Source organism: Vipera ursinii (assembly GCF_947247035.1).
Source record: "Vipera ursinii genome assembly, chromosome: 4".
NCBI classification, from domain to species: Eukaryota; Metazoa; Chordata; class Lepidosauria; order Squamata; family Viperidae; genus Vipera; species Vipera ursinii.
Window position 1 is genome coordinate 31,695,156 of NC_139514.1, and position 27,206 is coordinate 31,722,361.

The following is a 27,206-nucleotide window of genomic DNA, read 5'->3' on the forward strand; positions in this document are numbered from 1 at the left end:
AGTAACTTCCACCATTCAACACACTGCAACAGTGTCTTTAGGACTAGGCTGAAGTGGGCAGCTTTACTTTGTAAAAAATCATTTCCTTCCCCCCCCCCCTTTTTTTTACAGTGTTGGTGGCTTCAATCCATATTTTTTAGCAACTTCTGTCTGGGCATAAGCAGCATCACAGAGTGAATAGAGGTGAGCCATTTCCATTTCTGATTTGGCTAGATTAATAGCTTTGTTGAACATTTCAATGGCTTTGTCCAGATTACCCCTGCAATAGTGAAAAATGTATTATAAAGAAAGAAGCAAAGACTGATACAGCAACAAGTCGAAGTCAGTCACATACATATAAAGTTTAAAAATAGTCTACAACTGATATGAGGTTTAATAGGACACTAAAAAATATAAATTATAAAATTTTGGAAAAAGCTCAATGATTAGGCACATCTGATCTAAGGAAAGACTGAAAACATTTTATCTTTAAATTCATAATGGGAAAATTTGTACAACCACAACTAACTTTCAACTCTGCCTGAACTAACCATACGTGAATCTAATACATAAACTCTACAGCAGTAATTCAGAATTTTAGATGCCAAATTTGAAAAATATATTTACCTTTGCACTTCAATTGTCCCCATAGTTTCATATGCAAAATCACATTTGTTATCAATTTCAATAGCTTTGCTTATAAGTTCCAAACCTTTATCTAAATCTTGCTTCCATTGAAGCTGAAGTAAACTGGAAAAAAAGCATTACAGATCAATAGTAAATGTTTAGCCTACAACTCATGTGCATGAAAATGACTAACATAATAGTCCCGCTGAATCAGGCTTGGATTAATTTTCACAATAGCCAATCAGATACATTTTAGATGAAACGGAAATCTAAACATGTCCCTATTTCTGCTATAATTTCACAAGCATTGGTATTCAGTGGAATATTTACACAAAATAACCAATGAATCAAAACAACCACCGACAGATTTGCCCTCCATGAATTTACCCATTCTCCTTTTAAAACTACTCAGTTACTGGTCATCATGAAACTCTTGCAGTGATGAATTTTACAGGATCATGTAAGTATATATTTTGTTCTATCTGATCTAAATCTCTTTCTGTACAGCTTCACTGGATGACCCCAATTGTAGTGTTTTGAAAATGAGAGATAAAAGCTTCTCTCCATTCACTTTTCTCCATACTAAGCATCACTTTATATATCTCCTTCATCTCCTTTTTTCTGGCTAAAAAACTTCAAATGTTCTACAGGCAGTCCTCGACGTATGACCCCAACTGGGTCTGGAACTTGTTACTAAGTAATATGGGCAGTAACTAAGTCACAACCATTTTTATTTGCATTTTTGTTGCCCTCAATGACTTCCCCCATTGACTTTATTGTAAAAGTCAAGGCAGAGAAGATTGCAAATGGGTATCATGTGACCCCAGGATGCTGCAACCATTGTAAATGCTAAGTGTCCAAACATTGATCATGTGTCCATGGGAATGTTGCAATGGTTGTAAGTTTAATAACTGGTTGTAAGTCACTTTTCTCATGCCATCGTAACTGAACAGTTGCTAAACAAATGGTCATAAGTTAGGAACTACTTGTCACTTTCTAAAAAGAAAGGTCCTTGAATACTGGATCGTTTCTACCACTGCACACAGATCTACCAAACTGGCATTCTAAATTCAAGTTCATGGTGTCATTATATTTGAGAGAGAAAAATATGAATATTTGGGCATCTGATTAACTCATTTATTGGTTAAGCAACTGGTAAACAAAAACTTAGTACAATTTAAACTTTTCAACTTTCACATTTGATGCTTAAATCAACAATTTCAGACTGATCCACAGTAATAGTACTTAGGGCTAAAATCCAACTATTTTCGCAGTAAAAGCAGTAAAAAAATGAAATAATGAGCAAAGTATTATTCTGTACTATTATATTTACTGGATTAAGTGCTACTGTATAGTTAAAATTATATAATTATATGTGAATTTAATATTAAAGCAAATAGTTACCCCTTATGAACGTAGGTAGTAGCATTATCTGGCTCAAAATCAATACATTTATCATACATATCGTCAGCTTTGCCAAACTGCTGTTGGTCTGTTAATGCCTACATGGAGACACAATAACAAAATAGCTCATCCATGAATGAATACTTTACAACAGGCCTAATAATAAATGAAATATTTTTATTATTAAATTTATATGCTGCCCATCTCACTATCTAAAGCAACTCTGGCTATCTTACAATACAATAAAAACATAAATATACATATATTTAATACATTAATAGGAATAAGATAAAATTAGGAATTAAATACCCAAGAGGTACGGAGGTGGGATCTTACTCCACCAGTCACCTCCAGCTTAAAGTGACCCCACTGGGGTGCCAGGCCAATCAGCAAAGCCAGGTTGTGAGGCCCTTCTGGAAGGCCAGGAGGCTAGAGGCATATCTCCCTTCTAGTGGTAAGATGTCCTAAAAAGCAGGGAGTATCACAGAAAAGGCTCCTTTCCAAGACCCTGTGAGCTGGAATTCCTTGACTGACAAGAGTCAGTAGCACACCCCTTCTGCCAGAATGAGTGGGGCAGGCCAATCCTATTCCTCAGGAAATAGAACTATACCATGAAGGGCTTTAAAGGTAACAACCAACACCTTGAATTGGACCAAGAAGCAAACCAGCAGCCAGTGCAGCTTGCGTAACAGCAGTGTTACATGTGTCACTCTAGGGCCCTCTAGAACTGTCCGCATAGCTGCGTTCTGTAAAGTTGTAGCTTCCAAAGAGTCTTCAAGGGTAGCCCTATACAGAACACACTGGAGTACTCCAAACAAAAGATGATCAGGGTGGGAGGAACTGAACACAGGACTCATTTTTCAGGAAAGCATGCAGCAAAGACTCTCCTAGCCATGACTGCTCTTTGGGCAGGAGTCACTGAGTCTAGGAGAATCTCTATGTTGTGCATGGGTCTCTCGGGGGCAGCGCAACCCCATCCAGAACCAAAGTTGATAAACTCCCAGATCCCTAAGCTCCTCACACCCATAGCCACTCAGTGTTGGCAAAGTCCAGCTTAAGTCTGTTGTCCCCCATCCAGATCCCTTCAGCCTCCAGGGATTGCAAAAGGGCAGCAACAGTAACACTTGGGTCACTCATGACGGAGATATAATGTTGAGCGTCATCAGCACCCAGATGATACTTCATCCTGTGATGTTGGATGATCTCACCCAGTGGCTTTATGAATATATTAAAAAAGACCGTATAGTCTACTATGTACTAAGCCCATCATAAAGGAGGAGCTGTGGGCTAGACCTGCTACAATTAGGACCGACCTTGGTAAAAGGAGCCAAAATCCCACTCTCATCTACGAATACGATAAATTCTGTTTCCGTCGCATAACCAAGTTTGAAACCCAGTTGAAAGGGTTTCAGATAATCCATTTCATCCAGGACCCCCTGAAACTGCCATGCTAGGTTCTCCTAATATAGTTCTTTAATAATTTGCACTTGCATATATTATGCATGATCTCCTGCTGTGTTTTATTTTATTAGTTTTGCATGTAACATCTCTTACAAGAATATTTGGTACTGAGCTGGTTCATGATAGCACATGAGATTTTTTAATAAGGGACTAAAGAAATTATGTACCTGGGCATACAATGCATAACCTTCAGCACACCTTGGAAATTTCCTAATAACATCCTCAAAACCTTTCATTGCTGCTTGTACTTGAGAAGTATTATTTCCAGTATAGGCTTGACGGTACTGCAAAGAAAAATAATTAAGAGTTAAAAAACAAAGCCTTAATAGAAAGCCTACAAACTCACTCATGTATTTGTAACTGTAACTTCTAAACTTGCTACAAGTGATATTATTTTGCCAAGCTGCTTATGAGATTAGGTTACAATAAAGCCTAATAAACTTTCAAATACTCACCAAAGCAAAACATTTCTGTGCCTGTGCCAAAGCAGAATCTGGGCGCAAACGGATACATTCATCAAAATCTTCTACAGCTTCTTCCACACGGTCAAGCAAAATTTTTAGCTGAAAAAGACAAAAAAACTTCAGCATAATTCTATTAAATGAAAGTAAAATTACTGCTGCAATACAGTTACCAGTAAAAACATACTGACTCAACCTGTATTACATGATTGCATTCTTCAGAGCCCTAGCAGATGTTTATAAGTTATGTAGCATCTTTAATATTAAACTTGTACCTCTACCAGGATACTGATGAATGTAGGATTATCACTTCAATATGCATAATTCAGTACACAGTTATAGCAGTTACCATTTAATATTGTCTGTCTTGTTACGATTTTTCTTCTGGAGTTATCCATACAATGAAACATCTGATTAGAAAAATATTAAAGTGGAAGAATAATCTCTACCTGTCCTCTATGATGATAAACATCTGCATTCTGAGGATCAATATCAGCAGCCATATTAAAGTCTTGAGTAGAGAATAAAGGCTGTTGCTGCTGCATATACATACTTCCTCGTTTGATGAGGGCATTAGCACGAAGCTGTTGAGAAGAATTAAAGCTATTATGCATTTCTTTTCCTAGATAAGATATTTCAGTTTTATTACAGAAGTTATCTGACAGTTTCTTTTTACATTTAAAAAACTCTTTGCACAGGTAAAATGTTAAGCCTCTTGTTTAGGAGTTTATCCTCCCTGTCACAAAATGGTTTGCGCACAATGCTGGAGAAACGTATGCCTATTATTTCCCAAAATAATTCCATCTCTAATTCATAGAGCTGCTAAACCCTTGACTGCTAGTATCCCGCCAATGAAAACTAACAGATACTCACTAGAATTAAAACACATCACACATAGTCTAAACCAGTAACTACAGAAAGCATATCAGCAGTGGACTTAGACTGATCTACTTTACTGCAGTCAAGGGTCATCAGCAGTTGCAGGACCTCCAAGAAGAGGCAGCAAAAAAGGATGATATAGCAAACAGAATTATTTCCAGGCCAGGAAAAGAGTGACTGCAAGATTTTATCAAAAGCAACATTTGAGAAATGGAATAGATGAAGGAACTATTTGCTACAATAAATATTGAGCAAGAAACACTACATTCTGAATTTTAGAGCAAAAAGTTAACCCTATTATACTCTCATAACTCTCATAGGCAACTCTAGGGGCAAAGTGGAAAGTAGAAAAAAACAAGTATTTTTCAGCCCACCATAGAGTATCTTCAATTGCTTGCCTAGGGTTATCAGAATTACAGGTTGCCCTCAGCACACTTCTCATAGAGAGGAGAGGGATTTTTGCAAACTTCACATCTGCCCTAAAAAATTGATCTCTCCTGAAAACCCCATGAAACAGAGCTGGGGATAATAAGAGAATAACAGAATCAGTTTTCTTCTTGAAAGTCACTATCAATACTAAGAAATGTGTTGTGAAATCTATAAAATACTTACCTTTACATTTGCATCTTCCATAACAATAACCTGATTCAAATCAGGTTTGGCAGCATTTGCATTACCAATAAGTAAATAGAATGTAGCTCTTAACAGCAAGGCTTCTGCCATATATTTTCCCTTAGCTTCAATTTCTTTAGTACACTCACTAATTATTTTGTCATAGTTTTCTTCTTCCATATATTTTTTTGCCTTTAAATAGCCACAGCTAAAAGAAACATGTAAAGCAGTTATTAATATGCAAGAGAAATGTTTCTGTAGTTCTAATCAAATCATATACAAGCTCTTTGTGAAAACCCACCAAATAAAATTCTCTTTATATATTTTGTAATAATATTGGAATGGCAACATTCTAGTAATTCCCAATGGATATATAAGATTATGCCGAAAAAGAAATTCTAAATATGTGCAAATATGTCTGTTTCTACAAATTTTCTATTTATTATTATTTTATTTATTTAAAATATTTAGATAGCCACCTATCTTCTAATCAACTCTGGGCAGCTCCCAATCAAAAGGACTGGGATTTGGTTAATTGGGTAGCTCCCAATTAAAAAGATTGTCATACATTTTACAGAGCCATATTCTTACCTTAAGCAAAACTAAGCAAGCTGAATTGCTTGTGCATTTGATAGTTTCTATAAAACCAGATTTCAAATATTCTGTCATTAACTTTTAAAAACAAATTGTATTTGAACAATCATTCAAAATTATAAGAAAGTGTTGTGTTTATTCCATTTTTTTATTACAAAAATCTCCTATAGCAGGAACAATCTGATGTATTTTGAATTCACAATTCTCGTAAGTCCTAAAAAGTCCTGGATTCACAATTCCCATAAATTATGGCCCCCAGTTGGTTTAAAACAACAAACCATACCCTCAAACCTCAGCTTTAATCATTAAGGCCAACAGAGATTATGGTGATAGCAAATGCATTTATGATACAATGCAGATAAAACTATCGGGAGCACTATGTCCATACCAGCAATAAAAAAAGGTATTTTACAGGTACTTTTTCAAAAGGCAACCAAACTTTTCCCCCCCTTGAAGACATTTCGCTTCTCATCCAAAAACTTCTTCAGTTGCCTTTTGAAAAAGCACCTTTGAAACAATCTTAACATGGATGACTGAGAATCTCCAGAATCTCCTTATAGTCACTTCAAATATCAAATCAGACAAATGGACCATTGTTCTTAGTACTGTATATTCTGATAAGAAAAGTCTAGCATTTTAGTTAGAAGTTTCTTGCTACAGACTAAATGTCAGCTACAGGTAATGAGCCATGTGCTATAACAGTGAGTTCCAAATTATGCATGGAATTTTAACTGAAGCGAATGGCCAAAAATGTACAATCCTGCAAAATTTGTGAGGACAAACATAGGAATTCATTTCTTCATACCTATTTCCTTTTACTTTCTATTCCATCCCAGACTCTTTTCCATTCCTGAATTTTGTCTTCCCCACTTCTAACTATCCTAGTATCTCCTTGATGTAACAGCAAACAGCATAGGAGTCCCCAACCCGAGCCGTGGCCCATTCAGAACCGGGCCGCACAAGCAGTGGGTGCTTGCATGTCTGCCACTCACACAAAACCATCCCCTTTCCCCCCTCCCGCCAGGCCACCAAGCTGGAAAGGTTGAGGACCGCTGGCATAGGAAGACTGTATAACCTCTCGCTTCTCCCAATTCTATAGTTTTATTATTCTATTCTCCAATGTTTAGGGGCTAGGTTGCTTCTTGGTCTGGAACAGAGTGTCAGAATCCATTTATATCATATTCATAAATGTATGTTTAAAACATTATTCCATGGATCCTGCCATCTCCCGAGGAGGAGGGAACAGATGTGTATTGAGCCGGTATTAGGCATTTCAAAGGAAAAGAGAAGCCTTTTGAACTGGGGAAACAAAAGGGGGGGTTAGGGTAGGAGCATCTGGCTTGTGTCACAGAAGAGAGCAATAAACATAAAAGGTCCTAAGTTCCTTTTTCCCACAAGAGGGATGATACAGGTAAATGATGGGGATCTGACCAAATGGGGTTAAGGGGGGATTGAACCGGAAACTCTTTATAAGGGTTTAGTTTGTAGAACAATATTAAGTCCTGTCTTGTATTCCTACAACCAAGCATGTCATAGTAAAGATTCTTTTTGGACTAGATTTGGCTCCAAGAGTTTTGTCTTCCTAAGATGTGGTTTGGGGTGGGTCCTGACACAGAGTGGGATTTCAACAGCCATCTCCTTTGGCAAAGTCCCGTCCGCTCCACTCCTCTGAAAATCAATTATCCCCCACTGAATGACTTTTCGGTGTTCTGTTCTTAAATGTGGCCACAGTAAGCTAAAAATAAACTGCCTCTCACAGTGAGCAAAAGCAATTACTGTGTATCTACATTACCTCATTTCTCTTTCAAAAAATACAATAAATGGCAGCAAAAATAATGTGTTATATTTTTGTATCATTTGTACAATCTGTCATGGAAGTCTAGTTGCTTAACTGCAGGGTTACTTACTTTTCTTTTATTATGGAGGCCTCTCCTTCTTTATCTTTATCTTCATCAGATTTCTCTTCCCTTAGAAGAGGCTGAGATATAATGTCATCTGTGAAAGAGCTGAAGTAAGATTTGATAAACTGTGGTGAAGGCATTAAGGGTTCCCGGTTCTACAAAAAGGAAACATAGATAGCTTGAAAAAGGCAAACCAACCAATGCTATTAAAGAAATAAACAATCAAATTATGTTTAGAATTTAGCTGTAAATATAGCTAACAGGATACTTTTTTGATTTCTAAACCACCTGAACCTTTCTTCCAATTATTAGCTTTTTCATCCTGATTTTCTCAGAGCCCAAGATTCCTTTCCAGTTAAGAAAGTGTTACAAGAAGCCATTCTCAAGAATATTCATTCAATGGAAATGTTTCTGTCATTATTTAGACCACTGGTAAAAAGATCCTCTTTTTTGCAATATTGGTGTATTGACTTAACAGATACTTCTATGATGCACAAACTTTGAAAATATGCATTGAGAGCTATTTCATTTAACAATGATCTTTTATATCCAAGATCCTACTAAAAATTACCTTGTTTATTTAAAAGAATAACAACATTATTTTCAAGTAGTCCTCTTCTATTTCTCTTCCATTTGTCCCTGCTATTGTGGTAAGCTCCAGGTTTTGGTGCATTTTTCTTCCCCGCAAAGCTACATACAGGTAGTCCTTGACTTACAACCATAACTGGAACCAGATTCTTGGTCAATGAACAAGGTGCTCATTAAATGAATGTCACATGATTGTTCAGCTCAACTACCGCAATCCCTACCCTACCCACTGAGATCATTAAGCAGTCTTGTCGGTTGTTAAGAGGGCAGAGTTCCAGATAAGAAGCAGGGGATGCTTTGGGGGTGAGGGATGGGGAGATTCTAGGAGGCTGTGTTAAGAAATAAATCCAAGCACAATTACCAATCCTTGAGTGAAGTGCATTGCCTTGCTAGGCTTTTGTCCCACATAAGACCTCCAAGAAACCTTACTTTACTGTGCTACCTCTCTACTTAGATTTTTCCTCCTCTCGTCTCTGGGGGATGGCAGAAAGAGCTGCCTATCAAATAAGTTCAGTTCTCCTCCACACTCAGAAGTAAAATCCTCTGATGAGGTACAGGAATGAAATTCAAATCTTCATGATTGGAGTTCCATTTCTGCACCCTGCCAAAGTTCAGCACATAGCTCTTTAGTCAGTTCCCAGAGATGAGAGAGAGAATCCTCTTGGCAGATAGGACCTTCCCTACTGGCTTCCCCATTGACTTTTTTGAAGCCAGCAGAGAAATTCCAAATAATGATAGGATAAAAATAAATATATAAATGGCAGCTGCATTATTTGGGAAGGTTGGCAACTGGTTTTAAGTGCCAACAAGTTACCAAGCATCCATATTACAATCATGTGACCACAGGAACAATAATGCAAGATACTGTGACAGATGGGAGTGCTTTATGGGTTACCATAATTCTGGACCATTGTTAAATAAATGATGTTAAATTGAAGACTACCTGTATAGATTAGAGAATTTCAAATTGACTTCTGGTGTGGTAATTTTAAGTAGTCTAGACTTTTTGATTTATTTTAAATGAGACACTTCTGTTGAAATGATACCTGTATCTATGTGTATCTCATTTTATATATGTGGGATGCTTCTCATATACTTCTCATATTAACATACATAAAATTGTAGACATCCTGGTGCCATGGCAGTCAACTGCTTTTCATGCCTTCAAGCAGTAATTAAAGGCCAAATTTAAATATCTGATAGCTGCAAAATACATTCTAAGACCTAAAATAACTAAAGTGTCATTTTAGTGACTTATAGTACATAATCAAAACAAGATGTCTTAGTTCTTAATATCTCAATTACAATACTCCAATTTGCTCATATGAATTTTATGACATTTCATTGATAACATTACTGCTAAAAAAAGAATTGTATTTTGAATATTCTTGCAACTTTACCAGCACAGCTATATTCCTGTAACCATTTAAGAAAGCTAATACTTTATCATTTGTTATAGAGAACAAATCATACCTTATATTTCTCTTTGGCTTTTTCTTTCCCAAGAAGTTTAAGAACTTTATCAGCTAGCAACATACTTTGCTGATTTTGAAAGCCCTCTAAAATGCAAACTGCAGTAACATCTGGAAACATAAAAGAGAAATTTCTAATCCATTAGTTCTTGAAATGCTACCAAGGGAACTCCTACCAAGTACATTTATATCCCACTAAACAATTAGCCTGATGTTGGAGATGACCAAGCCTGAGCCCAAGGGAAAGGTCAAATGTGTCATTAGTCTCAAGTCCCTTTGGGTCCACAAGAGATCTAAGCCCAGCTCACCTTGAATTCCATTGATTCTTACCTACCACCAATTTGCTTTGACTGTTAGTAGTTTAGATTCTTGTAGAGAGCTTTCGCATACAATAAACCTATATATTCATTTGAACTGCCTGGACTCCTGATTTCCTGCGCCTGACACCTATTCAAATTTTATTCCCAAGTCACCCTCTCCAAATTCTCACCATCATCAGGTGCTTGAAGAATAGACTTTTTATTTAATGTTTAAACAATCTTTCTGTTTAATAATAATGATACATGTACAAAATACTCACCTTCTAAACATTCTTTTTTGTTATCTAGTTTCTCATGTGCTTTTGCACGCCTGAAAAGTGCTTTCACATATCTGGGATTAAGTTCAACTGCCTTTGTGCAGTCCTGGGCCACTTCTTTCCATTTTTGCTGTAGATACAAAAATAACTAATTAAAGAGAACCTATTTCCTCAAACAACAAAAAATACCACTGTAGATTTCTAACACTTGTAACATAACTATTCTACTCTTTTGTTTTAGCTTTCAATCTGAAATATTTTCCCCAGATATTTAAGTAATCAACCTAACAATTCTAACTGCTGACTATTTATTCAATAAATCCCAGTTTTCAGTGCAACCAATGTAAATGTATTCTACAACTGTAATCATAATTACTTATGAAGTTTCATTACTGAAACATAACCGATGTGTCTGAAATAATTTTTATGGAATGCAGCATAGAAAATTTTCATTTTCAAAATTGCATTATGAAACTAAATCTCCATGAGCTAGAGGGTCAGTAAAAACGGGAAATAAAAAAACTGAAAGAAAGGAAATATATATTAAAATAAGAAAAAATATATAGAATACAGCTGCTTAACTTACTCAAAACCTTTTAAAATATATGCAAGTTATAAATTATCAGAGAACACTTCCAATGAGAATCCAATGAGTGTTATTAAATTATGTATATTATTTATTTATTTATTTATTTATTTATTTTTATAAACCGCCCTTCTCCCGAGGGACTCGGGGCGGTGTACAGAGTAAGATAGGCAACATAATGAAACAGTATTGAAAACAATAATCAAAACAAAACAAACTGGGACCCCAATTAGAGCTATCAGAGCTATCAGGTAATATACAGGTAATACTCGCTTAGTAATCATTTTTCAGTGACCACGGCACTGAACAAAGGGATTTCTGACTGGTCCCTGAGATTACAGTAGTTGCAGTGCCCTTTTGGTCACGTGATTAAAATTTGAGTGCTTGGCAGCCAGCCCGCATTTACAACTCAAGGTGGCTTCAACTCACCCACTACTATCTAGCTTCCCCCATTTACTTTTTTGGATCCCTGTATTCTGTGGACCCTGCTGACCAAGCATGCTGCAGCTTCACATTGCAGCTCAGGGACTTCTAGCATCCTCAGAGCTTCAGCATACCAAGAAGCCCCTGAGCTGCAGCATGGCAAGCAGTCCTGGGGCCAAGTCCTTCTGGAGTTGCTTGCTGCCCTGCAGGCCAAAGTGCAGGGCAGTCAAAAAGGCAGAGATTGGAAGGAATACGTATCTGGAGGGAGTTGAAGGGGAGGCAATCCCTTATCTTGAAAAACCTAAGGCTCAGGCCTATGAGGGATATCTGGAATGGGGCTTGGTTGCGATGGGTCCTTGGCTAACAACTAGTGCAATTTGGTTAATGATGTAATGGAATACCAAAATTATTGTTGCTAAGTGATGCAGTCATGTGATACTGCACTTTATGGCTGCATCAATTACTGACACAAATTCCATTCCCAAACATCACTGTAACTTGAGAATCACTACTACTACTAACTCATTAATCATTAATTTTAACTGTAATCCTGTCTACTGATTAAACCTACACTAATAAAAGGATCTCTTTTCAGGCATGCATATCAATTTCCTTTATTTTCACACGTTTCACTTTCTTAAAACTACCAAAAAATAAGTCAGTGTTGGCCAGCAAATACTTTCATGTTGTTAAAAGATCCTCTCTAGATGGCTACAACAAACTTTTAAGATCTGGTTAAAAGTGTGGTCGTGATGTTGTTCAAAAAATTTATGAAATGTCATGAGGAAAGTGGCTGCTCAAATCTCTGGAACCAAGAAAGTCCAAAGCAGAGGGCCATAAGAGAAGGCCTGCCATCTCATCCATGTCCACTTCACATGACAAAAACCTATGATACAAAGGATTCTAAGCAGGCTTTCTTACGATATTTTCACCAGATGGGCAGATTCAGCCTTGGAAAAGTGGTGCCTGATGATATATATATACTGTAGGTCATCACCACTAATTGGAAGTGCTGTTAACCAGAACAATTTTAGTAGAAATGTTACTCTAGTATAAGGGTATTATACCCTTTCTCAAAAAAGCATTGGCAATTTTCCTGAACCAGGTCTTCAAATGCCTTCTAGCAGATAAACTTTTTGCTTGCTTCCAAGCTGTTGAATATACTTCCATACCCCAATCTTTTGTCAGACTTGCTATTCTTAATGTACAATTTTTTATCCTGTATTTTGAAAACTATTAGTTGCACTGGGTATTCCCAAGAATTAAAAACATGGGCTAAATTGAAAAAAATATTAAAAAATATCATTTGTATAATATACTGGCAAAGAAATATAGATATAAATAAGCAGCAGGAAAATATGAAATGAGAGTTGAGACATGGTTATGTCTGCAAGCATTCTAAGTTCTGTTGTTTTTAAAATGTTTTTAAACATTTTGAAAATCAAAAGCTTCTATTTTTATCATCTAGGCAATTTGCTATATATCTATATATGTATATATTGCAATCGGCAGCAGTGTCCAATGTGTCTTCTGATTGTACAAGAAACAGGTGGAAACTATATTTAAGTTGCAAATGAATTCAAATATAGATTAGATGTTTTCATACCAGTTGTTCATAAGCCGCAGCTCGGTTCTGATAAAATGTAGAAAGGTCACTATTTTTTTCAGAAGGACATAAACTGATGGCTTCGGTGTAACACTGAATAGCTTGCTCGTATTTTCCAGCTTTGAAGTATTTGTTGCCTTTGTTCTTTGCAGCCTGGGCTTTATCTAGAGGACTCTGCAAATAAAAAATCACTTGTATGAATTCTTACAAATGAAAATGTAAAAAAGCCAGCTTTGGTTAAAACTTTAAATTTTCAAGAGTAATTTGTAAAATTCAGCATCTAAACATCTATATTTCTTTACATACCAACACAATTTAAGAACAAACATTAGCCATAGAACTTTCCAAAGGTTACTTCCTGTAACATCAACACATAAATTTATGACCTGCACTTTATTCAAAATAAAAAATGTCACATTCTTCTATCAGAGGCAAGTATCTCTTGTCCTCCACGAAAAAGATTGTCAGCAACCTCTTACTTTGCAATGCTAGTAATAAGCAACAAGTGGTTTTATTCAGGTTTTTGTGCTTGTTATTGGTTGCAAGATTGATGAGAAAAATAGCTGTTGCAAAGAAAGAAACGTTGCCTTTTCTTCTCCTAAAGCTAGAATATTCCATTTTTACTGTTTTTCTCTTCTCTAAAATTTCCAGCAAATCAGACAAAATTTTGTGTTCTACCCTCTAGCAACCCTTCGGCAGAGAGATTTTTAAGTAGGAAATCAACAGCAGTTCTACTACTGTTTAACCATTTACCTTCTCTGTATCTCATCATCTCTCTTTTAAGGATGTCAAAAAGTTGGGAATGAAAGTTGTATCAGACCTTCAATTAGTTTGGAAAGCATAGAAATCTATTAGCTTGTAATGTCCTTTACACATGTAAGGCCATTATTCACTACTTTACAAAATGTATTAGGCATAACTTAATTTTCTTACAGAAGTATACCTTGTTTATAAAACTGAAAAACAGTTTCTTTAGAAACTAACTACAAATTTATTGTTTCACACCTCTATCCCATCCTTCATTCCATCTCTCCCCAATATTTTCTGTTGCCTCTTCCTCAATTGTTCTGTGACTACTAAGTAAACGTTAATTACGAGATATTCTGTAAGAATTCTTCTCTGTCAAGCTATTTCTAAATCTTACAGATCTCCTAAATCTATTGATGCAGTACTTTTCTCTTTGTAAATAGTGATGTTTTGATGATAGGATCACAGCTTTGAGAAATTACTATTGCAAGAGAAAAGCTTTTTCAATTTTTTAAGTTAAGGCTCTTTGCCAATACTATATGGTAGAGGTCCCCAACCTTTTGGGCACCAAGGACCGGTTACGTGGAGAGAGGTTTTTCCACAGACCGGTGGGGGTATGGTTGTGTGCTGCCTCCATCCTGTGGATGGGGCTTTCCTTTTTTGTGCAGACCGGTTGCTGGCATGCCGGGCCCCAGTACTGGTCCACAGACAGGGTTGGGGACCCCTGTTATATGGCACAAATCCTATAGTTGTTAGCTTGAAGGAACTAATATTTACTAGATTATGAATCCCGGACAATGTGTTTGACATAGCATTGTCACAATCGTATTTTTAAAAAGTGGTTTGATGGCCTGAATACTGATGGTCAGATCACTGTAGGTCCCAATTTTAAGTTTCTAATGATAAACACCACTTTCACAAATCGTAAAAACCAATCAATTTATCATTTGATATAAAGATGCACACCTGACGCATATTATCAAAACCTAGTTGTGCAAGGGTAAAAATCTTATCCTTTCAGGGATTTGTCCAACTGACTTTTGGGTCCTTCAGTAGTCTTGACATTATAGATAGGGAGTAGGGCACCACATCTATGACCAGAATCTCTGCCTCCAAGTGACAGGACAAGAAGCTATGGATGGAAGTTCATCAGGAGACTAAACCCGGAAATAAGGAGGAATTTCCTGACAGAAAGAAGAGTTACTCAATGGAACAGCTTGTATCCCAAAGTTGTGAGTGTTCCACTGCTGGAGCTTTTCAAGAAAGGATTGGACAACCACTTATCCAGGATGGCATAAGAACTCCTCACATGGGCAGGAGCTTGGACTAGAAGACCTCCTAGGTCCCTTCCAGCCCTATGATTCAATGGCAGGATATGAATGCCTCTATGTCCATTTGGATAAGAGGAACATGTAGCCACCCTGATGCCAGCAGGAGCCCTAATTAAGTTTGTCAACTGATTAGCCGGTTCCTCGCCCCTTAGTGTTTGGTGACTTCAACTTACTCATGCTTTGGTGAGTGGGTTTAATGGCTGTCATTGTGACCATGGATTTGTCCCAGGTTATCTCAGGACCTGGCCAATATATACTGGCAAACATCCTTGTACCTTGCCTTTGCCTTCAAGCAGCTTGCAATGAAATTGTTATGGCGGGCATTATGTACAAAGCTACTGGGAAAGAGCATTTATTAGTGTGAGGTGATGCTGATGTTCTTCAGCTATTTATTATCACCTCAGGTTAGAACTGATGCTATTAATGTTTTCTCCTAGTGTCTGGAGGTGTCAGGATCTGGAGGTTGTGAAATGGGCTGAAACTGATTGTTTTCTTGCTATTATAGTTTTGTTTTAGCATGTTAAATATTTAATTCCTACGATGACATTTATTTAAATGCTTATGTTCCCTATAATTAATGTACACTGCCAAGAGTCTTGAGACTTAAGAGGATGTAAATAAATACTATTCAATCTTAAGTGCATGAAAATTTATATAGTACCTTTGAGTGTCCAAAAAAAAGAATTCTAAGTGAATACAGCTGCATTTCTTTGAACATTTATATTGAAACAATATGACAAAACAGTGTGCAAATGGAAAAAGAATGCAAGAGTAAAGCTTGATATGCAGATTTGTGAAAGCAACTAATACAATATCATAACGATTCATAAATGAATATGATGCATCCATATCTGGAATAGGAATACTGCTTTAACTACAAATCAAAATATTTTTAAAAAAAGTTACGTATATAAAATGAGAACCAAAAGAGTAAAACTCCTTACACCAGCACGTCTTTAATCTTAGAAAGAAAAATTCAAAAAGAAATATGAAAAAAATGGATAATAGTCCACTTGTTCTCATATAATTTTAGAACTCAATGCCACCAACTACATGTTTAGTGTCACCAACTAAATATATTAGCTATACTATATATAAATATAGTATTAGCTATGCTATATCTATAAAATACAGTTTTATATATATATAAATCAACAACTTCATTTTTCAGCACTTCAAAAAGAAATGCCGAATTTGAAAACTGTTACGGGTACGGGGAGGGAAGAGGGAGGGGGGAGCTGGGGAGGGGAGGGTCGGGGGGGATGGGGGTTTTTAATGGAAAATTGTATTGTAAAACTTTTCAATAAAAAAAAAAAAAAAAAAAGAAAACTGTTTCCCAGTAAACAGCACACACAATACACAAGGCGAATATAACGCATTTTAAGGTATTCGTTAATATTAAAAAAAAATTATTTGGGTATTTCTCTTCTCATAAAACTCAAAATAGCAACAGAGAAGAGAAGCCTCGAGAGAAGGCGAAAAAGCGGTCGACTAGTCTGGCTCAGCGAAGAAAAACCAATTTCGCCGTCCCCCATCTTGCTGGCTGAAGGGCAGCCGCTACCGATAATCAGGTTGCTGTCATGAAGTCACGTGGCCCACCCCTTTCTTTCCTTCGCAGGACAGCCCCCCCCCCTCTCTCCCAAAAGAACCGTTGGAACAGGGACCCTTGGAACCCGACCCCGCCCTCTAAAAGCACTTGGCGCCGCAATCCTGCCCCCACCTCCCAACCAAGCACGTGGCCGGCTGGCTCGCGCGCTGCAGCTGAAACGCTCGCTGAGGCGGCCTCCCGGCTCTTCCTTCGACGAAAGCCCGCGCGCCCCCTCCCCCCCCCCCGCTCGGGGACCAATTTCGTCCATCGCCCCCTCTCACCAGCTCGTCGCCACCGGCGGAGCCATCGAGATGACTGGCCCCTGAAGGGTCAGTGAAGGCCGGGCTGGCTCTCCCCTCGGGGGTCTTCCTCTCGCTGGTTCCTTTGCCACCGGCCCGCGACCCGCGCCGCTTTCGGTTCCACAAGTATATTGCTCCGACGCCAAGCAGCGGCACCCCGACTATCAGAGCAAGCTGCCAGCGCGGGATCCCCGAGCCCGTCCCGGTTCCACCTGGGGCGGCCTCCACGGGCTTCGAGGCGGCCATGACTCCCGCTCGCCTCACGCTTTCAGTAGCTGCGGAGAAGCAGCTCAGGAAAGAAAAAAAAAAAGAGCCAACGGAAACCAGGGGCATAACGGGAAAGGCGATCGGGAAAAACTTCCGCCCGCGACCTGCTACCTATTACGGTATCAAGCCCTGTGCTGTAGGGCCGCCTACTGGCGGGAAAATAGCGGGGCGGTCATGGATTAGATTGAAAGGAAACCAGGAGCGCTTCTTTTTTTAAAAAAAATCCCATTTATATCCCGCCCTTCACCGAAGACTCAGGGCGGCTTACAATCTAAGAAGCACAAATCAATGTGCTTAGCAATAGCCTTCATTCTATGTATATGCCTGCTTATTATTTATTTATTTATTTGATTTGTATACCGCCCTTCTCCCTAAGGACTCAGGGCGGTGAACAGTGACATATGTGTCAAAATGCACAAATACAGAAAATTGAAAATAAATTAAGCCCCCCACCAAGCGGCATTATTACAAAGTCAGCTTATTGCCCCCAACAATCTTGGACAAGGTGTTGTTTGGGTGGCATGGCGAACTCTTTAACGTTGAATTGTGCAAAGGTCACTTAAGATTTAATATTTTAACGAGGAAATCCATAAGTTCGCCAGATTTGAGAAGAAAATCGATAAGAGCGTGCCTCTGCCTACTAAAGTTATATGGAAGGGAGAGTTGGTAAGGCAAGGAGACGCCCAATAAATTTGTACGCGGCCAGAATGTGTACTAAAACAAGGACGGGTGCTGAGTGCATGCAAATTCAGATAATTTTAATAATAATAATTATAATAATTCATCTAATTCTAAGATGGCGGCGCCTGGAATGGCTGCGGCTGCATTGGCTCTTGAAGGCAAATAGTTTTGGGAGGGATAGTAAGGGCTATAGGCCACATGATCAGGAAGATTTTAATGTGTTTGAGCAACATGGTGGAACTAAGGTAACATATGACATACGACCGACAATCTTTGCTGGCCTGGCGAGTTTCTAGTTGTTTTGGAACTTGGTGAGACCGTTAAAAGTTGGCGCTGTTTGAATTTGTTCTACCAGTAGCAAGATCTGACTGCTGGCCCAATAATGGATTCTACTGCAAATCAGGGCTGTTTCCAGAGGAGGAGAGGACCTGGAGCTTATGGAGCAAAGGAACTAGATGAGGCTGTCGGCAGGCCCAGAGGAAGAGAGAGAGGCTTTTGGAGGAGTTGGTGGCGGCGGCAGCAGCGTGCTCCAGGGGCAAAAAGAAGCAAGGCCTCTTTAAGGAAAGGGTGGAAGAGTCAGGATCAGAAAAAGAAAAGAGGGCGAGGTTGTCAGAACACAAGCGAATTTGAGGGCTAATCCACATGGAGCCCCATTTCCATCTGTCCTGTTTGCCATCGTTCACTCCCTAGAGTCTAAAATGGACAATGTGAAATTTGAGCGGGCCCCGAACAAGGAGTATATATCAGAGGTGGTGACCCTTTGAGAGCTGTATGCAACAAAATTTCATTTTGATGTACGCCGATTGGTGTACATTCAAAGTGACAATAAAGTTATCATCATAAAGCTGATCAGAACCAAAGCATTTTGCCTCTGGAACCTGCAAGTGTATGCGCAAGTGAGCAATCGATACAATAAATAAATAAATAAATTGAGGTTTGGTCATGGGGAAAGAATGACCAGAGCAAAATTTCAAAAACGGTTTATGTGAAGGAAGAGTGGGGTCAAGAGGTAAGAAAAAAAAATGTAGAAAGTTGTGGTTTTAGAGTAGGGGGTCTTCAAACCTGGGCCTTTTATGACTTGTGGACTTCAACTCCCAGGCATGCTGGCTAAAGAATTCGTGGATTGCAAGACAAAGGAAATTACCCAGAGATGTGGTGGTTTATTTTACAAAGAGAAAGATTAGAAATGAAGTTATCCAGGCCTCCTATAATATTGATTTTGTAATGGATGAGCAAAAAGTTTTGATTTTAAAAGAGATTCCTGCAAGAATTTTAAGAAAAAGGAAGGAATTTGCTTTTTTGACACAAGAATTGAGACGACGTGATATTAAGTTTAGATGGCAAATACCAGAGGGTATGGTGGTGACTTATGAAGGTACAAGGCATTGTTTTATCACGGTGATTCAGGCACGTGACTTTTACAGTAATGTTTTAAAAGCAGTCCCCATACCGTCTTTGGAGTCTACAAAGAAAAAAGGTGACAGAGAGCCTCAACGTTCCAGAGAGAATCCACAAGATGTTGAAGGGTTAACGCAGACAGATGTGAAAGCTACAGGAGTGGGTCAAATTTCATCACCACGGGAGAAGGCCAGAAATTGGAAGAGATGTGCTGCTTCTGGAAGAATGAAGTAAACCTGAGGATTTAGTTGTATAATTGCAAGAGATAATAATGTAATAAGGATGCTAGAAGGATTAAGTATTTGGGGATCCATTTTTCACCCTTATAAAATAATTATATAATATTTTGTGTTGCTTTAGTTTTAAGATGATTATGAAAATTTAATTGGGAAGATTTGTAATAGTGTTTATTGATATTCTGTAGGTTATGCTTTGTTATTTGGATGGAAAGTTTTAAGCCTGGAAAGTAATGTATGGTATTTTAAGTTGTATAATAAATTAGGAGAAGGAAAGGTTGTATAAACTTGGTTTTAGTATGTTAAAGTTTAGTTGGATAGAAGAATAGTTTTATAAAACTGATATAAATTGTTTTATGTGTGATTGAAATTAATTTGTAATACTTTTATGGGCAATATTGGAGTAGGTAATAGAATATAAGAATATAAGAATGATGTGATTATATAAAAAAAATTTAAGTTTGGAAGTAATCTATGGTATTTTAATTTGTATAATATATCAGGATAATATGAATTTAAAGCTTAGTTGGGAAGAAGAACAGTTTTAGACAATTGATATAAATTGTTTTATTTGTGATTGTTTTTATTGGGTAGATTGAAAAGTATTATCTTCTTTTTGAATAATTATTGATATGATGTATATATATATGTTTGGAGTTTATATGAGTTAAAGTTCGATAGTCTATATAGTTCAGGATTGTTTGCGTAAGCTAGATTATGATTGTTTGTATTTTTATATCCTGTATTCTGCTCTGGGAAGTGGGGGGGAGGGGAAAGGGAGGGTGGGGTTGGGGAGGGTTGGGGAGGGTGGGAGGGAAGGGGGCTGGGGGGGTTTCTTTTTCTTTTTTTTCTTTTTTTGTTGTTTGTTAAAGATAAAATGTATTCTAAAACTTTTTAATAAAAAATAAATAAATTGAAAGAATTCTGGGAGTTGAACTCCACAAGTCATAAAAGGACCAAGTTTGAAGACCCCTGTTTTAGAGAGTTGATGAAATATTCAGAAAAGGGAGAGGTGAATAATTTATAAAGAACAAAATATATTGTTATGAATTAGTGTATAGACTGGCTTAAAACTACATTTAAATTTATCTGATCTCTTGTACTTTATTGAGCTTACTATTTCTTACTCCTTTTATATGTTTTGCATAATATTGTTTACCCTAAAACAGAGTAGCATGATGGGCATACAAATATGATTTCATTACAGAATAATTTATTCAGCTTCATATGCAATTGTGGAACGGAGACAATTTACAGCAGGGGTTCCCAACCCCCGGTCTGTGGACCGGTACCAGTTTGCAGCATGCCAGCAACCAGGCCACACAAACAAGTAAAGTCCCATCCACAGGATGCAGGCAGTACACAAAACCACACCTTTCTGGTCTCCATGACACCAGTGCTATTCTTCCCAAACTTGGTGTTTTCTAAATGCAGAGAATTCCCAACCCTTAAGGGACTGCAACATTGATGCTTGATATTTTGGGAATTTTGTTCAGATATACTTGAAGGGAGTCTCCTAAAGGGAAGCTTCCTATGAATATAGAAAAGCCTTTGCACTATTGGAACGCCCTGATTTTCTTTCACTGTGGTTATACACTGCCATATTATATAGCCTAAGCTTAACTAAATCTATGTTTAAATTTGAAGTAAATGACTTTTGTCTTTTTTCTGTTTTCTTTTTCCCCTCTTGGAAATTGCATATCATATTATTTTGCTTTTAGTGAAATGTTGCATAGCCCAGGGGTCCCCAACCTCTGGGCTGTGGCTCACTAGTGGGCCAGAAGCTGTTTCCAACCAGGCCACAGAAATGGTGGGCAAGCATGCAAATGCATCCCCACTTGCATAAGTAGCACTCCATTTTCATAAGCAGTGAGCGAGCGCATGTGCATACAGCTCATGGAAATGGAGCTGTGCACATATGTGTGCACTTGCCGGCCGCTTGCACAGAACATTTTCTCTCCTTCCACTCCTCTCCCTGTCTGCCAAGCCAGAAAGATTGACGACCTCTGCCCTAGCCTATGACCCAAACATTACGCATCAATGGCTATTTTAAAATGAACTTGCCTGAATTTTGCTCACCTGCAGATAAATTGCTTACTGTATTGCTTCTGTCTGTTTCACTGTAGTGGTCAATGGAGGGAGTTCATAGTATTTTCTTCCTATTTTCTTTCCTGAAATATTCACTTGAGAGAGAAAAAATGGGGCCTGTTTCTGGTATACAAGAAGATAAATGTTTGTTTGTGCAGTGTATGCCTCTCAGCATACACAATGAACAGCACAGCAGGAGGCTGAAGAGCAGCTCAGCAGGAGGCTGGACAGCTCCGGGCTATAACCGTTTACGCGGGAAAAGCCTGAATGGCTCAAGCTGTTGACAGCCCCAGGCATGGTCAGCCCTGGCGGGAAGCCAGGGTTTAAACCTATTGGCCACCTGCACTGGCAGGAAGCCCAGGTTTGAATTGATTGGATGTGATTCACCTGGGCAGGTACAAATAGACGCCAGGTATCCCCTTGTACCCAGATTCGTTCTGTTCCTGAATAAATGCATCGTTACCCAGCTCTGTATCCGTCTCTCTGTGAAGCACGCGACTTTACACTGGCGACGAAGGTGGGATCCTGCACCGGACAACGCTAGCCGCGGACGAATTCCAATCGGCAGCTCGGAAACCGATGCAGGACGACCGAGACCATGGTAATGGCACAACTGGGTCAATACCCCATCTTCCACAGCAACCGCCCTGAGGAGTGGGAGGCGTTTGTAGGTCAGCTCGAGTGCTACCTACGGGAGAACGGGGTCAAGGATGACCGACAGAGAGTAGCGGCACTACTCTTCAGCTGTGGCACAGAAACGTACCAGCTGGCGGTCGGTCTTTGCGCGCCCAACGACATTCACGCTGTCAGGTACAGCGAACTAATAACCAAACTGACGGAGCATTTTAAGCCCGAGACCTCAGAAATAGCATGGCGGTACTGGTTCGAGAAGCGGGACCAGCGACCAGGTGAGACCGCTAAGCAGTATATGGCCGCCCTATGACAAGCGGCTCGACTCTGCAACTTCAAAAACCTAGAGGTCCGTCTGCGAGACCGGATCGTCTGCGGGCTAAGGGATCGCAAACTGCGGCAGAAGATGTTTGCCAAGCAGAAGCTGACCTTACGGGACGTCCAGGAGGAGTTCTTAGCTTGGGACGTAGCAGAGGAATCCGAAGCGAGGGAGAGCGGGGCCATCCATCAGTTGTCCGGCCACAGCGACGCAGAAGAGGCAGAATTCGAGGTGGACGCCATTCACCGGCAGCAGCGATCGAATGCCTTCCCCAGGGACCGCATGAGGGAGCAACGACCAGCAGCGGCCGATCAACGGTACCAGGAGTGCGGGTGCGGAACGAGCGGACCCTGGTCTACCCAGCAGTGCGGCTGCGGCGCCAATCACCCCCGATCTACCCAGCAGTGTGGCTGCGGCCCCAGGTCTACCCAGCCCGGCGTTCTCGGACAACCCCAGTCTACCCAGTGCGCTGGCTGCGGATCAGGAAATTCCCCCCAATCTACCCGTTGCGCCAGCTGCGGAGGTCAGCATCCCCGATCTACCTGCCGTTTCAAATCGGCCAAGTGCAGAGCGTGCGAGAAGACCGACCACATTGCGGCGGTCTGTCGGAGCCGGCAGAGGGACAGTCTACACGAGGTGGAGGCGGACTTCCAGCTGGGAAACCCCCATAGTCACACCGTTAAAGGCAAACGGCGACATTAGGATCTGCGCAGACTATAAAGGGACAATCAACCAGGCGTTAAGTGCGCATTCTTACCCGGTCCCTGCCGTAATCAGCATCCTGGCGTCCCTGCAAGGCGTGGCAGTGTTCGCCAAATTAGATCTTGCCCAGGCTTACCAGCAGTTGCCGGTAGACCCAGAGGCAGCAAGGGCTCAAACGATCATCACCCATAAGGAGGCGTTCCGGGTAAACCGGCTGCAATTCGGAGTCAGCGGAGCTCCGGGGATTTTCCAGGAAGTCATGGAAAAGACGCTCAAGGGGATTCCCGGGGTTTGCCCATATTTCGACGACGTCCTCATAGCAGCCGGCTCAGAGGACGTCCTGGCATCACGACTTGGTCGTCTTAGGGATGTTGAGTTAAGGTTGAAAAGAGACAAGTGCAAAATTGGGGTAACTGAAACGGAGTTCCTGGGGTTCAGGATAGATGCTCAAGGCATCCATCTGTCCAACTCTAAGGTCAGGGCAATTAAGGAAGCCCCAATTCCCAAAAACAAAGCGGAACTGCAGGCGTTTCTTGGTCTTTTAAACTTTTATCACACATTTTTACCACACAAGGCAACCACTGCAGAGCCTTTACACAGACTTCTGGACAAACAAACACCCTGGGACTGGACTGCCACACACACAAGCGCGTTCAGGACCCTAAAGAACATGCTAGCAGGGGATGCAACAGTCACTCACTTCAGGGAGGATCAGCCCATCTGCCTGGCTTGCGATGCATCCCCTTATGGGATCGGGGCGGTCCTCAGCCACCTAAGGGAGGATGGCACGCAGGCTCCCATAGCATACTATTCCAGGACCCTGTCAGCTGCTGAAAGGAACTACGCTCAGATAGATAAGGAGGCGCTGGCAGTGGTCGTTGGAGTAAAAAAGTTTCACGATTACCTCTATGGGAGGGAATTCCTTATTTACACGGACCACAAGCCCTTGTTAGGACTATTCACCACAGAGAAGCAAACACCACAAATCCTTTCACCCAGGATGCTTCGATGGTCCATTTTCCTATCAGCATACTCCTGTAAGCTGATCCATAGACCAGGGGAGGAAATGGGACATGCTGATGGCCTCAGCAGACTCCCATTAAGGGAGGCTGGGCCAGACCCCGCTCCTGCTAATCAGATATTAGCAATACAGGAATTGGCTGAATGCCCATTAGACGCTAGGGATATAGCATCTGAAACTCCCAAGGACAAGATTCTCAGCAGGATTCAGTCCTGGGTGAGCAGCGGATGGCAAGACAAATCACCTGGACCAAAATTCACAGCATTCTTCACGAGAAGCCACGAACTATCAGCACATAAGGGGTGCCTGTTGTGGGGGAGTAGGGTCATCATCCCCACAAAACTTAGGGAGAAAGTCCTTCAGTCACTTCACGAGGACCATCCAGGAGTGGTAAGGATGAAGGCTCTAGCAAGGAGCTACCAGTGGTGGCCAGGGTTGGACAAAGAGATAGAGGGGTTGGTAGCAGGGTGCTACACATGCCGAAGGTCTCGACCAGAGCAGGCACACGCTCCAGTCCACAAGTGGGAACAAACACACACCCCATGGTCCAGGGTACATATAGATTATGCGGGGCCTTTCCAGGGACACACATTTCTGGTCATTGTGGACAGTCATTCCAAGTGGTTAGAGGTGGTACCTGTGACTAACATGACATCAGCAGGAACTATACAGGCCTTAAGGGGAGTGTTCGCCACTCATGGGCTGCCAGATGTAGTGGTATCTGATAACGGACCACAATTTACCTCCTCGGATTTTCAGGTGTTCCTGAGGACCTTGGGGAATAGGCACGCCACATCAGCGCCCTTTCACCCTGCCAGTAATGGATTGGCAGAGAGGTTCGTGCGGACCACCAAGGATGCACTCAAGCGGATAGTACAAGGGGACTGGAAACAGAGACTGGCCACATTCCTCCTTCAACACGCAACACCCTGCACAGCCACAGGCAAGAGCCCAGCGGAGCTCAGGTGGGGCAAACGCCTCATAACAACACTAGACAGACTCCACCCAGACAGGGTAGCAACAGACACAGAACCCCCAACCCTCAAAACCACTTTCAACACGGGAGCAGATCTGGGCCAGAAATTATAGCACAGGCCATCCATGGGTGCCAGGGGAGGTAGTAGAGCAGACAGGCCCCCTCTCCTACAAAGTAAGGGTGGAGGGAGGACTCCTGTGGAGGAGACATTTAGACCAATTAAGGAAGAGGGCCCCTGAAAGGATGGGTGAAGCATCAACAGAGGCAGTGGGGGAAGAGGCAGTGCAGACACAAGCACAAGCACACACACAAACCCATTCACAGTCACCCAGAAGAACAGCAGGGAGGGCCCTGGGGCATCTTTTTACCTGGCAAGAAGCTGGCAGGGAAACTAGGCAGGAGCCTGATGCCAGCAGGTTACAAAAAGCAGACACAGAAACACACACCCCCGCACAAAACAGACCACTGCAGTCAGACCAAGAACCAAGAAGCAGGACCGCACCTCCTGGAGAGCCGATCCTGAGAAGATCCAACAGATCACACAGAGCCCCTAGTTACCTTATGTTCGCTCTTAAGCCTGGGGAAGGGGGAATGACAAGGGTTAAATGTAAATTTGTAAATAAGCTGTATATAGTTAAGACTGAATGACAGAGGTTAACTCCTCACCATGGGGGAAGGGGTGCAGTGTATGCCTCTCAGCATACACAATGAACAGCACAGCAGGAGGCTGAAGAGCAGCTCAGCAGGAGGCTGGACAGCTCCGGGCTATAACCGTTTACGCGGGAAAAGCCTGAATGGCTCAAGCTGTTGACAGCCCCAGGCATGGTCAGCCCTGGCGGGAAGCCAGGGTTTAAACCTATTGGCCACCTGCACTGGCGGGAAGCCCAGGTTTGAATTGATTGGATGTGATTCACCTGGGCAGGTACAAATAGACGCCAGGTATCCCCTTGTACCCAGATTCATTCTGTTCCTGAATAAACGCATCGTTACCCAGCTCTGTGTCCGTCTCTCTGTGAAGCACGCGACTTTACAGTTTGATTCTCTATTTTGATACAAGGGAGCAGCTGTGATAGTTGAAGATGCTGGTATTTGCCTCCCTGATAGTTTCATTGGTGGTAGGTGCACTTTAAACAGTGATAGTGGCTTTCCTGGTGGTTTTAATGGTGGAAGAGAAAAATTTGCCATAGCATAAACATCTATGAAACTCTCCTGAGAAAAGAAGAGGAAGAAAAATAACCATTTTTAAAAAAATTAAAAACAAGGTAGATAACTTGTTTTTGAACTATACTGTGTTCATTCAAAGGGTGTAAGTTCCAGAGCTGAAAGTGTACACGTAGGTATGTTTTGTCTCCTTTAGTGATATTTAAGAAGACAAAGTGATTAATGATTTGCATTATTTTCAATGTAACCTTCAGTAAAGGTTAAATATAGATGTAGATTCTTAATGTTCTGTAATTAATTGAATTGGAATTAGAGCTTTCTTCTGGAAACAGCATCAAGAAGCCAATTTGCATGAATCTCTTACTGCTTTAAAGAACTCAAGCAACTTTCTCCCCCTTTCTTTTAGGTTTCAGGAGTTCTTTATCCACTCATTTTCTGAGTGTGCAAAGTCCAGCCATATCAGGTTGAAATCTGTGCAAAAGAGGATTCGTTAGGTTTAAACTTTTCCAAACAATTTTGTCCACTTTAGTAGTGGTAGAATCATTGCCAGATAATCTTATTTCTCTCCTAGCTAATCCTTTCCTCATTTCTT

At 40.5% G+C, this 27,206-nt stretch overlaps 1 protein-coding gene across 1 annotated transcript; it reads right to left on the bottom strand.

Annotated features, from left to right (window-relative positions):
* Positions 1-46: 46 nt before the first annotated feature.
* TOMM70 (translocase of outer mitochondrial membrane 70) lies at positions 47-17,423 on the bottom strand. Its single transcript, XM_083362766.1, has 12 exons — positions 17,118-17,423; positions 13,171-13,344; positions 10,559-10,685; positions 9,980-10,089; positions 7,925-8,073; positions 5,424-5,631; positions 4,382-4,516; positions 3,927-4,034; positions 3,639-3,755; positions 2,011-2,108; positions 607-729; positions 47-259 (listed from the first exon to the last, which is right to left on the bottom strand). Exons 1-12 carry the CDS (start codon positions 17,379-17,381, stop codon positions 106-108), a joined length of 1,767 nt encoding a protein of 588 aa, XP_083218892.1. The 5' UTR covers positions 17,382-17,423; the 3' UTR covers positions 47-105.
* Positions 17,424-27,206: the final 9,783 nt, after the last annotated feature.

Excerpts from the sequence above, each read along its gene's own strand:
- TOMM70 (XM_083362766.1), bottom strand. The coding sequence starts at position 17,381 with ATGGCCGCCTCGAAGCCCGTGGAGGCCGCCCCAGGTGGAACCGGGACG. Across the intron at positions 5,632-7,924 it reads GCCTCCATAATAAAAGAAAA|CTGTGGCTATTTAAAGGCAA; the intron begins GTAAGTAACCCT and ends TGTTTCTTTTAG. Across the intron at positions 730-2,010 it reads ACTACCTACGTTCATAAGGG|TTTACTTCAGCTTCAATGGA; the intron begins GTAACTATTTGC and ends CTTTTTTTCCAG.